Raw genomic sequence first — 16,800 nt, forward strand, 5'->3', positions numbered from 1 at the left:
GAGTAAAACAGCATTAGCGACATCATTGGTGAGTCCACTGCGTTTGCTTGTAATGTGAAGAAAATAATATTCATAACATAAGTCACGCTATAATCCATAGTTTGGTTTTTTTAAGTCTTCCATTATAGGGTACAATTATTAATGAATGGCTTCCATATTAACTTATTGTTATATATACCTTTCCCAAATAATACGCACAAATTCACTTCAGTGTTTGCTTACGTGTTAGATTTCAATATGCTCCTAAAGAATGGCACATAAATGTTGGAAAGAGAATTGTTAGATAGTTTGTTGGTAATGGTATTAATCTTTTTCTGAAGTATTCAAGCTAAGCAACAAAAGGTTGAAACAATACTGTGATGTTGATTTTACTAGAGATAGAGTTGAAAAGAAAAAGCACTAGTACAGAATGCCAATGCCTTGAAAACAATATGATCTCGTGGCTCAGTAGAAGGCAAAACATTATTGCACTTTCAACAGAAGTTGAATACATTGTTATTAGAGGAAGCTGCAGTAAACAAGTATTATGGGTAAAGCATCATTAATTAACTAAGAGATTATAATATATTTGAAAGATGTATTTCTATTATGTATGATAATACAAGTGCTACTAATTTCACCAATAACTATATTCATCATTCAAGAGAAAAACATATTAAAATTAGTAACCATTTCATTAAAGATCATGTTCAAAAAGGTTATGTGTGTTCAGAATTTTTTGACACTGATCATCAATGAGCTGATATTTTCAAAAAAGTCTTACCTGAAGATAAATTCAAAACTATTTGTGAAAAGATTAACTTATGTTTTCTGGATGGTTGATTGTTCAGAATATTCTAATGTTTACATTACTGATTCTGGATTTTTACTTTGTTGATACTAAACTTTGTATGCTGAATGATTCAATTGTTGAATGTGTATATGTCGAATGTTGAATGCATAGAACAAGAAAACACATAAGAATATGGGAAATGAGAGATTTAGAGACGAAATGAGAGATTCAACAAACAAAACAACAATCCCAGATCTTCACTTCCCTCCCTCTGCAAACCTATTGCTTTTTGAAACCCAACAGACATAACCTCACACATTTCTCCCTTTTCGACCTCGAAGCCAGAGAGGGACTCGAGGATGCCCTTGATGGTGAAAGGATTCGACATCAACAGCTTGATGGGGAGTGAAAGGAAACAAATGAGTCATCTCCACTTTGGTTTGAAGCATATATGAAAGAAAACGATGGGGTCATGCATTTTTGCGGCGGTGCTTCGCTTCTCCACCGCGTTCTACTCCTCTCCACCGCAAAACCCTCCTTCGAACCCGATCAATGACCAGCGAGCATCAGCAACACTCATTCAAGTCAAAATCAAATCGATGATCAACAACACCAGATCAACCCAGATCAATGACCTTCGATTATGTTTTCTGGGGAGATGGTGACAAAGAGAGGTTTCTAGTCGATTGTGCCCTCCTTCAACAACAACGACGAAGTTTCACTTTCTACAATGACGGTACTTCACTTGATCTCGACGGCGGTAACCGGAGGGCGCTTTGCATGAGATCTAGGTTTGATGAAGAAGGGTGGTGGTCGTACAACGTGTTGTGGTGGTAGGGTGGTGGTGTTGTGATGAACAGAGAGAAAGATGAAGAAGGGTTGAAAAAAAATGATTTGAAAAAAAATTAGTTATGTAGTTGTTTCAGATTTAATTCTGGATTTGTTCAACAGAGATTTAATTTATGGATTAAAAAATATTGTTTAGGGTTATTTCAATTTTAATTAATTTGTTTTATTTATTTTCTTTTTTATTAATTTTAATTACTAATGTGTCTTCAATGCGAGTGCAATTGGGAGAAACAAGGGAAGGTGGTGCAAATAGGGGTGCAAATAGAAGAAATGAGGGTGCAATTAGAAGAAACTGTGCGAATAGAAAGGCTAATTAGACAAACAACATTAGATTTTGGATAAAAACTTAGTGGAAGGATGAAAATCAAACAATTACGTTTTTTTTAAGTCCAAATAGCTCACTTTAAAAAAAAGGGACCACAATGAAACAATTGTGTTACTTCAAGGACTAAAAGTACAATTAGGCCTTAATTTAACTAATGAAATATGAAACTAGTAGAATACTAATCCATGAAGAGAACATAATATTCCTTTTCAGAAAAAAAAAATACTCACTTATTGTGACAATTTGCTATTAAGAGGGTGTGGGTGAGCTCTGTAGCATCAACTATGAATACAGCTTCTATGCTGATCTACTAATCACACCATAATAGAGACCCCTATCCCTGACATTTGGACATGTATATGAGTTTATTGGACACATTCAAGTCAGATCCTACATGGCCCAAATTGAATCATTTGAAGATAATTGATACCTCAAACTTTGAGGTACCTCTCACAGTCTCACAAAATGGAGAGAAAATTAAAATTACAGCATATTTTGAGGGAGCAGCAGATTCAAACTTCAAAATTACAATTGAAATGGAACAACAGAAAGGAACCGGCTCAACTTGGAAACATATACCACATTTATTTTACTACAGATTCAAGAGGAACAGAAAGAGAAAGAAAAAGCCTATATTTTCTGCTATCTTTCTTGTTGAGTACAACAGATTAAATGTGCTGACTCTATATACATAAAATGTAACCTATGCCTTTCCAAGGACAATTGCAGCTCTACGTCCTTGATTTTTCATAACCCTTGATATGCAAAATATTACCTTAATACGTCACATTTGGAGAAGATTATTCACAGTAACGGTGACAGAATTTGTTTGTTGCAAGTCCTGCAGTAATCAAAACGCCTCAGATTCTATCACCTTATGTGCATCAAGCAGCAATCTCCATGATAAAAGTTAAAGACCAAGAAAAAGTAAATAACTTAAACTATTGGTTGATTGCAAAGACACCCCATCAACTACAGAAATAAAGCCTTAAAACCTTTTGAATCTTGGAATCAGAACCTTCCAACCAAAGCCTATCAAAGTATTTGATGGCAATCCCCTAAAGGATCTCCACTTGCTAACTAATAGATAAGGCATCCTCCAATCATGAGTTACTAACAGTTCCCCCAAAAAAATCAAAGAAGCAAATTCATTAACAGGTAAAAAATTAAATTCAGATAAAAAGGGACAAAAAAAATGTCCACACATTGCCCAGGGTGCCAACGTTGAAGCTCCACCAGAGCTTTATTCATCAGCACTCTATGAAAGTCCAACACCCAAACAAAATCAAAGTCCTCACCGAGATCTTCTGAAACTTTGCCATTTCCAATAACCCCAATCACCTACAACCTTCTCAAACCCACTCTGATTTCTCCGTCTTACCCTTGCCACCCATGAAACTCTACATAATAAATTCTCTCAATATCTTTCTAACCAAAGACAAAGATCCAGTAAATAATAAGGCCTATAGGTTTTTATCTCCACATGCTCATTTGGGTGAGATAACAGAAGTACACTATGCTTTAGCGTATATTATCAGTAAAGATTTATATTGTTTCAAGGATTGTAGTGAACTGATTCAGCTGTTTAGATGTGCTATACAGTGCCATAATATGCACTGTAATTCTGAAGAATGAGAGGCTAAATGTGTCTGAGTGCCAACGGTTACATGACTGCTTTTGGTAGAGCAGGTTGGGAGACTTTAATGTTAGAATGTTGAACAGCAAGCAATTGTACAAAACTGAATGATGACAATTTTCAGCATTATATTTTTATTATCTTATTTATAGCCAACCTATTTTACCCTCAAGAGGTTAAAAAAGACTTCTGATGAAGACGTGTGTCAGAAATAGTAAACACATGTCTGTCTCACTACAGTAGTGCAATTATATCTCATTGACAGAATTGGGGAATAGTTTAGACATTAAGGAAGTTTTAAAGGTCTATTATCTGAACAAGTTCCTTAACTGTGTGTTACAGGCATGATTAAGCAAAGTTGATGGGTTTGTAACAGAGTAAAGATATTCTCCTCATACTGGAATATATGTGAGGATAAACAAAGGGAAGGCAGTAGGTTAATGTCTCACGTGAGCAACAACGATGAGACCGAATGGAATAAACATGGAAGATACTTTTGTAGCTGACTTGAAACATGAAAGCAGGCCAGAGAGAGGTGAGGAAGGTGTGAATTTTATTACAAAAGATGGAAACTATTTTGGACCAAGGCACATTATATAATGCAAAAGATCCGAAAGATACCTGGAATATTATGTCATCTGGAATATGAGGTAGGACCTCCCGAACAGTGTCGGCCATAGCAAGTAAATTTGCTGTATTATCACTTGCCGAACGTGAAGGCGTCCTTATATGTAAACTACCAGTTCCTCCTGGCAATCTTCCACCAGTGGAAGGAATGGTTGAACCACTTGCAGAAGCCTGAGAGGGATTAATAGGCCAGAGGTTCCAAGCAGTATCTTCAAAGGCAGTCTGAGCATAAGTTTCTCCAACAGATGCAAGATGCCTCATCATCATTTGAACTCTTCCCAGTCCAACTGTTCTGATAGCAGTAGATGGACCAGCTCCATCAATACCTTGATTTGGCCAAGAATGCAACCAACCTGAGTCCAGCCCTGGACCCCTAGATTAAAAAAAAAAACAGGAAAAATTAGCAAAAAAGAATGCATTAATACATAAAATATAATAAAACCGTATATTTTATTGCAATAATAAGCTAATAACGTTCTCAATAAAAAAGTAAAAAAAAAAAGGTGAGTGTTCCGATAAAAAAAAGGTGAGTGTTCCGATAAAAAACAAGTCTTCTTCAAAGAGAAAGACAGTAGAACAAAGAAGTATCTCCCTACCCCCTACTCCCTCTTTATTTTATGCAAATATATAGTTTTAGATCAGGCATACACAGCTAGTATCAGAGTTCAGAGCCAAAAAGTAATCTATTTTCCACATTGAGAGATGGTCTCCAACTTAATATTTGTCACTTCAAATTTTTTTCTTGCACTGGGTTTCACCAGTCTCTTGAATACTTTCGGTATATCTATTTCAGAGGTTTAGGTAAAAGGAAGAAATACAAAAGGCACTGAAGCACTGTCCTTTTACAACATTGTGGAATTTATCAATGAAGCAAACGAAGTTGCTAGATCTCCAGTAGAAAATTTATTCCAAGAACCTTTTTATCGAAGGAGCTGTTTTCTTGGCTTCCTCAAGGATTTCAGCTCGTATTTAAATGTGTCTCTTTATGGGGTATTACTGTGAGGTTGAGGAGCTCAATTGAGCTTATACTTTCCTGCTCTTGTATTTTTTTGTTTAGTTGATCACTGAGCTAGGATGACTTTGTATCCTGTTCTTGTACTTAATAATTGTTCAAAATTACAATTCCAACAAATAAATAACAGCCAAAAGAAAAAAAATAAGAGACAGAAGACCATGAAGAATGGAGTGTGAAGATTGAACCTTAGAGGAACACCTTCGGCGTTGTTCAGTGTCTGATTTTGATAGAATCCTGCAGGCACGGTATGTCTGGCAGGGTTTGGCCGATCAAATCCTGCACTCATTTGGCGTGCAAGTTGCTCATCACTAGATATTACTCCCGCACTAGAGTTTGTTTCATTTTCAGGCCGGCCTGCAAAAAGTGGCTTTCGGCATGTTGGACAAGTGTATATCTCGGTCAGGCCTTGATCCAACCTAGAATCAATTTAGCAACCAAAAGTATCTCACTAAAACTAACCCAAATAGAAAAGGATAAAAATCCATAAATCAAAACCATACCAAGATCTCAAACATGCAAGATGGAAGAGGTGATTACAGTTTAGCTTTTTAGCCTTAGCCATGGACTCCTGCCATAAGCATAATTGAAATATTATTCTAAAGTACATCATCACCACAATCAACAAGAAAGACAGAGTGGCAAGCTAGCATACTCTACATATAGCACATTCATCATCATATGTTCTTAGCTCTTCAGTTGTTGCATCGGGAAGAGCTGCATGAAGTGTTCCCAGAGCTATCCTTAGCTTGATAAAGCCTTTTACGCGGTTTATTATCGCACTAAGCAATGCCTGCTCAAAGCACCATCAATGAGTACAAGTAGCAGAATATGCAAAAAACTTTTTAAATCTCTATGAATGGTGAAATTCACACAGAATTAACAATGAAAGATTGACACAAATATTTACACGTATATTCAGAAATAGCACTGCATCTACGAGATGGAAAGCCATGCCATGCAGCCGCCATATATACAAGTAATGACCAAGCGCCATAAGAAAAGTTGCCATGTCAAGGAAAAAACCCAAGTTCCGGATAAGAATTCCCTTCCATTCCAATAACGAACCTGCAGTTACCCCATTTAATAAGGAAGCACAAATTAAGGTTTTACAGAAAAACACAGGAGAAGTTAATAAGCAGGTTACCACTTATCAAGACGCCAAAAAAAGCAAAAAAAAAAAAAGAAAGAAACAAAACAACTTCACAGTAATCACATTGTTTCAGCAATATTAGCTATTTATACTGACAGAAACAACAATAAAAAAATAGAAAGAACCTAGGTACTCGGAATCTGAAAAAAGTAAGTTGAATGAGAAAGTGGTGTTACAGCATATCACTGTCTACATAATTCAATGATAGATAATGGAATTAAATTGGAAATGTATTGGAACTCGATGATAACAACCCTTTACAAAGACCAAGTTCTGGTTAGTAGCACAAATAGAACACAATGAACAAAAAACTTAACAAATTGAACATGATAAAAGATCAATCTGGGCTGAAACCACACTATGCCCTCCCTGGCCATAGCCATCAAACACTCTCCAAAGTTCTGTTTAGCTTCCCACACTCTCTTCCCCCTCCTCCTTATTCTTGTTATTTTACTCTCATCATTGGAGAATTTTCCTCTCCAGTACCCTGCTGCCACATGAACAATCTGTTACATTCTCCCTTCACCGCTTCCTTTTTACTCATAAAAGTACTTCTTCCTCTCCTCTTATTAGAATTTGGGAAGCCGAACTCTACCCTGAAAGCTAGGTTAGAGGTGAGGATTGCCTTCCCATATATAAGGGCTATCTTGGTCATATCTCTAGTCAATGTGGGACTTCTCAACACACCCCCTCATGCCCAGGACTGGACATCTGGAGCGTGGGATTGTAAGAATGAACATATGTGGGTGGCCCATATATGGGTAGTTTCCAATAAATGGATCTAGGATAGGCCTATATCATCTTAGAATTTGGGAAGACAATTCTCATCTCTAAGCTAGCTTTTCGGGTAGAGTTAGGCCTCCCAAATTCTAATACCTCTCGTGCACACGTACCAGCCTATTTCCTTTTCCCATTTTTATCCTCTAACATACCATAAACATATGTTAAACACCCACCATTCTCAAAAGCCAAAACAACCACCAGTGAGCAAATAGATGCCTCCAGGAAACTAGAATAATGAAACCAGGCTTCTACATTTCCATGTAATCAAATCATATTGAAGAAACCAAGGTTTGTATTCTCATGCAGACAAGCTGATCAAAAGAATGCTAATTTATTTTATAAAAGAAAGGACATATAGTTCAGAAGATAACATCAGCATTGCGAACCACCAAAATAAAGCAAGCATCCAAGGAGGAAAGTAGAGATAATATATATAGATACATCCCCTATATAGTGTATATATATATATATATATATATATATATATATATAAACACAGATACATATTATTAGTACCCCAATCGTATTGATGAGGTATTAACACACTCGACAACAGATTTTTTGTCCAAACTACCTGTGGTTAATGTATCAAGCAATTTAGGCATTCGGCAATCACTGCTGTGGCAAGCTGAATGATGAAGCCATATGTCAAGCAACTGAAATCCATGTATCAAAATGGCCTACAATTCATATCACACAGAAAACAATACCATTAAACCAGGCATTACTTCCTCATTGGAATTTGACCATATGATATGATTGTCTCGAATCTGCAAAGATGCACTCTAAATACCTGTAGGGTCTCAAAAGCAATACTCAAAGGCTCAAAGAATAGTAACAGAAACATAGAGGACGCATGTGTTGTATATGTCGCCAGACAAAGCCTTATCCTACAAGCATAAAAAAAGGAAGTGTCAGAAGCATTCCAAAGCTATAAAATGACAATAGTGGTAGTGATTGTTTCAGCCTTTTTGAAAATTAAATCTAAACAGGTACTCCAGCGCAGATTGATTATACCATGAACTTATACAGGAAAAGCATAAATTCTAGACTCTTGGCTATCATTTACATATCAATTAAATTAAATGCAACATGTAACTAAAGGATTAACTACGATTTGCTAACATACTAGAGGAATCTACTCTATTGTAATAATGATCATAACAATAGTATAATAACATGAACGGGGTACTATTCCAGAATTGAAGAAAATAATGAATGACCGTACCAGAGAACATCAACCAAGAAAATGAATAGCAGTGCTGAATATACACGAAGATATGTCCAGGGTGTAGCAGATGGAGATGCATTTAGCCGATCTAAGCGATCTCTAGCTAGAGCTTGAAACATCTACACAATATGTAAACCATGTGCCAGAACATGTTAATGAACATTAGTTTTGTCAAGGTACAGCAAATATCAACACAATTATCCCATATGTTCTTGTTTAGTATAATATATACCTTAAAAGAACAAAGCACAATCAGCCAAGTTGACCAAAGACCTGCCTGATAAATTGTTGGTGGCACAATCAGTGGTAGAAACGTCCCCTGCTCGTCCACCATCACAAATAAATAGTAATTGAGTAGTGTTGATTTATGACATATGAGCATTTCACAGGTTCCTAAATTACATTTAAATTTATAAACCGGCTGCTCAGAAATGCCATAACTAAGTCAAAACAAAGTAACAAACAATATAGATAATTTCATAATGTCAACAAGCTTTGCCGTTATGCAATCATGAAAAGTGGATATTTGAAGCAGATAATGCCAAAACAAAAAAGAAGTTTCCCTTGGTATCCAGTATCCTTGCATGTCAAATTGGCTAGCAAGAGAAAAATCATACACAGCAGCTATCCTCAGCCACTTATGGTTATATTTGTCACACTATGAACCATTGAATCACAGATTTCATAATGCAAATGTCTAAGGAAGACTGAAAGTGATTATGTATACTAGATTAATAGATCTTACTTAAACACAGATCTTATGAGCAATTTCCAAACACCAAACAAACATATCAACCAAAAAAGAAAAATCTTTCTTCAAAAGAAGAAAAGAAAGAGCGATGTGTAATCAATGCAGTAGCTCCTAACCATACGGTATCACTATCTAGATTCAACAATAATTTTAGAGAAACAACCACTTTGCTAAGCACTAACCACATACAGAAAAGCACTAACCTTGTAAATGACATAATTAATGAGACGTTCAATCAGTTTACGAGTTTCAGAGGGATACAACTCTGTGAAGAACACGGCCTGCAAGTGATTAGAAAGACCATAAATGGCAAGAACAATATTAACCGACAAACGGGAAAAATTATCTATACTGCCGTGGACAAAATCATGGACACCCTAGCCTACTAGATTACTTAAATAAAGAGAGAGAAAAACCATCCATTAAATAGTGTGAAAACTGTAATTGTAACCCCTTTCTGAAGAAAAAAAGCTTGTAAGCAGGCAATAAAAACAACTGATAATAACTATCAGAAATTAGGGGGCCTATACTCAACCCAAAAGCTAGCTCAAGAGTTAAGGTTTGCACTACCCTTATAAAGGCTATTTATGCTCTATCTCTAGCCAATGTGGGACTTCTAACACACCCCCTCACGTCCAGGACTGAACAACCTGGAACGTGGGATCAACAACAACGGGTGGCCCAATAATGGGAGGTCTCCACAACAAACAACAAATGGATCTAGGATAGGCTCTGATACCATATAAGAAATTGGTAGGCCTATACTCAACCACAAAAGCTAGCTCAAGAGTTGAGGTTTGCACAACCCTTATAAACACTTGATTGGCCTTATCTCTAGGCAATGTGGGACTTCTAACACACCCCCTCACGTCCAGGATTGAACAGACTGGAACGTGGGAACAACAACGGGTGGCCCAAATAATAACACCATCATAATTTTCAGGAACATTATAATCTTATTCTTATATCAACTCACAGCCCCTCTCACTCCTTCCCCCTAAAAAAAAATTAATCCCACTCGAGCCCCTAGCCATTTTAAAGCTACTTGTTTCACCCTCTATCCTAGTTTGAAATGAAGCAGGAGAAACTCTGCTAATAAAGCATGAGAAGTACTGAACATACAAACCATCACAAATAACAAAACACATTTCCATGATCCATAAATACTTTAATACAACAAACTCACCTTGAGACAAAGATTGAGAAGGACAAATATATTGATCAGGCAATTAGCCAGCAGCCCTATGGTGGTATAAAGACCCAAAGGTACCTCAACGTCAAGCTCAACGTCATGGCTGGCGTTGTCAAATTGAGTTAAATTCCAGCCAATTAGTCCATCTGATCTAAGTTTATCTAATGACAAGTCTGTGCAAAACTGCAGACCCACAAAACTTAACACTGTTGAAACCGCTGAAACCGCTATAATCCTCAAAGCCATTAGTAATAACTTCAGCCTCTCTACCAAAACCAATCTTCTGGATTTTCATCTGACTTAAACTACTGTCTTCCTTTGCCCATCATTAAAATGGTTCAAAATCCAATGGAACCAGAGGGCAAAGTTGATAAAATCAGCTTAAAACGCCACCATCATACGGTCACCTATTTACCATCTCAGGTCTCCAAATGAAATAGGACACCCTGACAGAGAAAGAAAGAAAGAACAAGTGATCATTTAAATGCTACCAATAAAAAAACTAGTCAGCAAAATTCAAAAATGAAAACTCCCCACAACAACTCACTAGTTTAAACAACCAAAATGAAAAGGCAATTTCAATTTTCAATTTTGCAGCTACTAATCAAATTCAAATGCAGCAACCAGAGTTAGCACATGTGAATTTCCATCTTTTATTCTGTAACATTAACACCCAAATTTGATACAATCCCAAATTCTCCCCCAACACAAAATCCATCCACGCATCAACGAAATTTCAACTGACCCAGTTCAAATTGAAGATAGCCCTAGAACCATACTCCGAAAAAGATTGAAAATTTGGAAGAAAACCCAACAAACCCAAATCAATCAACAAATTCAAAGGGTGATCGAGGAGCCCTAAAAAATGAAATATTTTTGACTCGAAAATAAGAAATGCATAACCAAAGTTTGAGAAAAAATAGGAATTGAAATTGAAAAGAACCTGACTCGATCTAGGAGGTGGGTGGAGGAGGCAGGGTTGGGGGTTTCTGCAATCAGAATCAACGCAAAGACAGAAGGGAGAGAGAATTTAGGTAGAAAGAGAAAGAAAAAGAAAAAGAGAGACTATATATATTGGGTCAAAAAATTTGCGGGAATTTAATTTAAGTAAGGTAAGATAGTTAGTTACTTTGTAAAAAATAAAAATTATTATAAAGTACTAGGAAAAAATTAAGGTGCGAATAATAAATAAATTATCAAGTGTTGGTGAAACCATACATCGGAAAGATAAATTGCGTCATTCAGTGATTGATCTCTCTCATGCAAGGAAATGGTGGGCGTTTTGTTCTCCGTGATATAATTCATTTGGATCTATACATCAATAGCAAACAAGTTAGTGAAAAAACTCTTCGCCTCCTCATATAGTACTGGAGGGCCTATACATCAGCTCCCATCATCCTCAAAGAGCCACGAATTTTATTTCTCTTTCTCCGCACAACGGGTTGAATGAGAAGGAATTGTGTTGTGATCCCCGAACTTGACCTAATTCTCCAGAGACTTTTGATACCACAACATCTCCTAGTACAAAATATCGCTATATTCCTTATGTAGGTTTTGCTCCAGCCGATGCAGAGCCTCGGTGTCATGCCAATCGAGCTCCTTCTAGACCCCTTATAGGCACTACTCCACTTGACGCTTCCGCGTATGAATACTCTTAAAACTTTCTTTTTTAAATCAGTGGCTCCTTCCTTAACTTGTTGAAGCTTACCGGAGAAGGTGTTGGCATGTCTTCCCTAAGTTCGGCCCACCAACGCCTCGAATGAAGAATGTGTTTCTCATGTCGCTTGGAAACGAAATGGACGACAAGCATGATCTCCACGTGGAGCCAAATATTCAACATAAGCCTCACTAAAAAGCAACTATCATGCCAATATGCCACATAACCTTATCTAGTCGTTTGACCATGGTTCGTCATCAATTCACATGTCGTCCCCAAGTAAATTTCGATCTTGTAAACTCCAAGTCAATGAAATTACATACATTCATCATATCCAGCATATTCGTAGCTCTTAACCTTGAGAAGTCGCCACCCACCATTTATGACAGAGAGCAAATCTCATTAAAATCCCCCAATTCCAGCCAAGGTATAATACATCGTTGTCGAAACTCTGATAGATACTGATGAGTGTCATTTTTAAGTATACTTGGATATCTTTTTTGGCACTTATTTGACATTTATGCTTGAATTACTGATCGTTTCATCTCCCAATCGATTAATTTGATATATACTTAGTTTTATGATAGATATTGTATAGAAATCATATTTAATCCCCTAATTTTGATGTAGGATGGAAGCTTAAACTCAAGGAAATTCAAAGTCATCCCAAAATGGGGTCATGTAGAAAATGAAGATTCAAGGAAAAGGGCAAGATTTGGCATGAAAAATGAGGTTTGAAGGTGTGTTGGGCACTCAATGGCTTGCAGAGGCCGCCCCGCGCTTAAGGCGGTTTAACAAACCGACCTTTGGAGTAACTGGTTGTTCAACGCCTAAATATGAGCACCTAGCGGCCAGACACGTGACAACTCAATATAAAAGCTTGGGGTATTAAATTCGGCGACGAGACATCACGACAGTTTCGGTTCTTCTCATTCTTCATCACTATTTGTAAAGCTATCCATGAAAATGGAAAGCTAGTATCTTTTTTGTTGGGATTTGATGTAGTTGTATGATACTTATGCTCTCTATGTGATTCTATTAAATATAAAACATGTTTTTTTATAGGCAAATGTTAGTTGTCGCTAATGTTAGCAAATTAGTTCTCATCAGGATTCGAACTCTAGACCCTTCATCCCACCCAACTCTTATGTCTCTAACTCTTACCACTGTTTCTTGTTTATGATTTAGTGGTTTCCTCTTGATCTTCATGTTATATCTTAGATTGATCACCTATCGTACTTTGCTTGATTCGACTTGTGAGTGGAAGCTACAACATTTTGAGTCCAAAGTAGTTTATCTTTCGAATGTAAAAAAAATGAGGTATACAATTTAATTATAATATTTACCTTATATCATTTTAAAGGGAGAAAGAGTCGAAGGGTGACCGGGTACCATATGTTTATACCAAAAAAAGGGAGAAAGAGCTGTGTGAGAGAAGAGTCGACAGAGACCACACAAAAACACATTTTCCTTCTAGAGACCAACACCGCCTCCTCTTCCCCCAAAACCGTTCGTTACCACCGCTTCCTCATCTTTCTCTGAAACACGCGTGCCGCTAGCACTTCTCCTTCTCCGCATCTTTCTTGATTCCGCCACTTGTTATCTCCTTCTCATGAAGATCCAGAGCCGACGAGGTTCCTCTTCAAACGAACAAGCTACATTATAAATGTTTTGGTTTTAAGTTCCATTATTAATTTTAATTTTTCTTTCGGTAAAAAAAATTAATTTTCATTAATTTCTAAAAATATTAATTTATGTTAAAATTTCAATTTTAAGCATATTTTCCAAAAGCAACAAAAACAAAATCCAATTTAAAAAAAAAACTTTTACTAATAGTTGCATCTATATATAAAGTTAGGGTTTAGCACTTCATACTTCATTGTCGTCGGTGATTCTCTGCCTCCGCCGCCGCCGACGTTCAACCAATCTCGTCGTTCGCGCTCCTTCACTGCGCTGCTCTGCTCTTCATCCCGCCGTCAGCAGCCCAGACCTCCACCACCTCCCACCGGTATATCTTTAGCTTCTCTTGCTCTGCTCAGTTCAGTTCCTTTCCTCCCTTCAACTCCCTATTATTGTGCTCTGTCCAATTTTAGGGTTTTCCATGCATTTAGTATCTTGTTATTTGAAGGTTAAGCAATGCTGAATTTTCATTGGAAACGAAAGTTAGTCAAAATGATGCAGATTTTTCATGAACTTCATTTGTTGTTTTGTTAATGAAGGACATGACTGTGGAAGTAGAAATAAAAATTGATTCAATTGCATTAATTTTCACATACATCCAAGTGTGCAATTCAATTAGTTTTTAATATTTATTCAGAATTCAGAATATTAAGAATCCATTGCACAAAGCAACTGAGTACTAGGAATTAAATTGAATTTCATGTGGATTTAATTTCAAACAGGGAACCTATCTGTGTTTCTGAGAGAGAGTTAGACTTGAATCGACAATGGCGGGAGGCAAGATGAAGAAGGAAAAGGGCAAGTCCCAACAGAGCACTCCTTACCAAGGCGGAATATCGTTTCACAAATCGAAGGGTCAGCATATACTCAAGAACCCCTTGCTTGTGGATGCTATAGTGCAGAAATCTGGTATCAAAAGCACTGATGTGATCCTTGAGATTGGTCCCGGTACTGGAAACTTGACGAAGAAGCTTTTGGAAGCGGGGAAGAAGGTTATTGCTGTTGAGATTGACCCTCGTATGGTTCTTGAGCTGCAGAGACGATTCCAGGGGACACCTTACTCCAGCCGCCTCACGGTATGCGTTTGTCCATTTTGTTTGTTTTCTGTTTTAGCAGATTGGATGTTGGTGAGAAATATTGAATAGAAAAAGTGCCAAACCATCTATATTGTATTCATGTAAATAGTAATTTGAAATTATTATTATGCTTGTTTGATTCTGGTTGAATGGTATGGATTTAAAAACCTTTGTGATTGAAAATGAGTTAAGTCATTGGAAACAGCGAGTTTTCTGTGTGCTGCAAGCTCTTGGGATACAGGTTAATGACTACTGTACTGTGTAGAATCAACTGCTTGGGTTGTTGTCTCCTTAACCAAAAGTCCAGACTTTGGGTTTAATGCATTGTGCTTTAATGCTTGAAACAGTACTTGAATTAGACATTATGGTGTCAAATTCTGGAGCTACGGGCTTCAATAGGACAGTCATTATTTAGTGTTTGTTACTTTTTCTTTGACTGGATGTTGTCAAAGTAGTTGGTGTCTAGTTGAAGATTCATATCCAGATTGGTTAAATGTTTGAAATTTTTGTATGTTTTCTATCTCAATGCACTTTCTGTCGTGATCTGTTTAAGGAAAAAGAATTAACTTTAAGTTTGTTTCTTTTTAATGTGATTTGTAAATAATTGGCTATTTGGAAAAATAGTGTTGTCAAAGTATGCATAAAGTTAGGTATGACGTGAGGCACTTGTATTATGTTGTAAATATTCAATGTTGCTTTGAGTCAAGTGACTTTGACATTTTGTAACCTATAGCTTGTTTCTTTGCCCACAACTTCCTCAGAGCAAAAGATAATTTTCCTTTTCCTTTGTTGTTTCAACTTAATTTCAATATAACTTTCTTTTATTGTTACAGGTTATTCAAGGTGATGTCCTGAGGACTGAACTTCCTTATTTTGACATATGCGTGGCGAATATTCCTTATCAAATATCTTCCCCTCTCACATTCAAGTTACTAAGCCACCAGCCTGCATTTAGGTGTTCCATCATTATGTTCCAGAGAGAATTTGCAATGAGATTGGTAGCTCAGCCAGGTGATAAACTCTATTGTCGACTTACTGTGAACACACAACTCCATGCTCGAATCTTCCACCTCCTCAAAGTTGGAAGAAACAACTTTAGGCCTCCACCTAAGGTTGATTCCTCTGTAGTACGAATCGAGCCTAGAAAGCCCCGCATTGAAGTTAAGCAGAAGGAATGGGATGGGTTTCTGCGGATATGTTTCAACCGAAAGAACAAGACTCTTGGCTCGATATTCAGGCAAAAGAATGTGATCTCTTTGCTCGAGAAAAATTACAAGACTGTGCAGGCACTGAAACTCTCACAAGAAGGTCCACTTGAGGAAACAGACACTAAAGTAGACTTCTCTAGTTTTGGTGATGATCAAGGTATGGATGTGGATGACGATGGAATGGATGATGATGAAATGGAAGTTGAGGATGGGGGCATAGATGAAGTGCAATCTGAATTCAAAGACAAGGTTTTGAGTGTTTTGAAAGAGGGAGATTTTGAAGAGAAGAGGTCATCCAAACTCTCACTTCAGGAGTTCCTCTACCTGCTTTCTCTATTTAACAAAGCTGGCATACACTTCTCCTGATTTTCGATTTTATCATTTTCTTAGTATTTGTTTTCACTGTTTAAATCGATTATAATATTTTGAATGAGTTCAGATGTTATCAGATAATAACTATTTAGTATTTAGGCGTTGTATTTTGTTGAGCTCCTACATAGATTTACAACTATAATTTTGTCAAGTCAGATTAAATGTTATTCTTTTAATGCTATATGAGGATCTGCATTTTGATTGAACAAAGTTGTTCCCTTTTGTTACATGCTATTATTTTGGTGATTTGAGGCAAAAGGTGTTTGATAAGGTCATCAAATTGAAGATCATTTTGAGTTTTTATTCAAAACCCAAATTATCATACCAACTCAAGGAGTGGATGACCTCATGTGAAAATTTTCATGTTTTATGTTGTTAAAGTATAGTTTTTGCTTCTATCTCTTTTTTCTTTCTTACTACCTCCGTTCCTAATTAACTGTCCAGGAAAAGAAGAAACTCACATATTAAGAAATGCA

At 36.7% G+C, this 16,800-nt stretch overlaps 2 protein-coding genes across 4 annotated transcripts; one reads left to right on the forward strand and one right to left on the reverse strand.

Moving 5' to 3' along the window:
* Positions 1-2,341: 2,341 nt before the first annotated feature.
* On the reverse strand, positions 2,342-11,401 carry LOC130744641 (E3 ubiquitin protein ligase RIN2-like). Of its 2 annotated transcripts, none has more exons than XM_057596808.1 (13): positions 11,275-11,401; positions 10,326-10,777; positions 9,343-9,420; positions 8,621-8,707; positions 8,386-8,507; positions 7,951-8,047; positions 7,732-7,837; positions 6,132-6,289; positions 5,877-6,014; positions 5,725-5,792; positions 5,410-5,640; positions 4,204-4,582; positions 2,342-2,787 (listed from the first exon to the last, which is right to left on the reverse strand). In XM_057596808.1, the coding sequence occupies exons 2-13, from the start codon at positions 10,575-10,577 to the stop codon at positions 2,731-2,733; spliced, it is 1,773 nt and encodes a 590-aa protein (XP_057452791.1). In that variant the 5' UTR covers positions 10,578-10,777; positions 11,275-11,401; the 3' UTR covers positions 2,342-2,730. The 2 variants fall into 2 exon arrangements, with proteins under 2 accessions (XP_057452791.1, XP_057452792.1); XM_057596809.1 differs by having other exon boundaries at positions 11,280-11,383.
* A 2,441-nt stretch (positions 11,402-13,842) lies between these two features.
* On the forward strand, positions 13,843-16,534 carry LOC130748959 (ribosomal RNA small subunit methyltransferase). 2 transcript variants are annotated; one of them, XM_057602213.1, is made up of 3 exons: positions 13,843-13,996; positions 14,391-14,744; positions 15,578-16,534. In XM_057602213.1, exons 2-3 carry the CDS (start codon positions 14,436-14,438, stop codon positions 16,316-16,318), a joined length of 1,050 nt encoding a protein of 349 aa, XP_057458196.1. In that variant the 5' UTR covers positions 13,843-13,996; positions 14,391-14,435; the 3' UTR covers positions 16,319-16,534. The 2 variants fall into 2 exon arrangements, with proteins under 2 accessions (XP_057458196.1, XP_057458197.1); XM_057602214.1 differs by having other exon boundaries at positions 13,855-14,026.
* The last annotated feature ends 266 nt before the right edge of the window (positions 16,535-16,800 follow it).

This window comes from Lotus japonicus, chromosome 3 (genome assembly GCF_012489685.1).
Source record: "Lotus japonicus ecotype B-129 chromosome 3, LjGifu_v1.2".
Taxonomy (NCBI): domain Eukaryota; kingdom Viridiplantae; phylum Streptophyta; class Magnoliopsida; order Fabales; family Fabaceae; genus Lotus; species Lotus japonicus.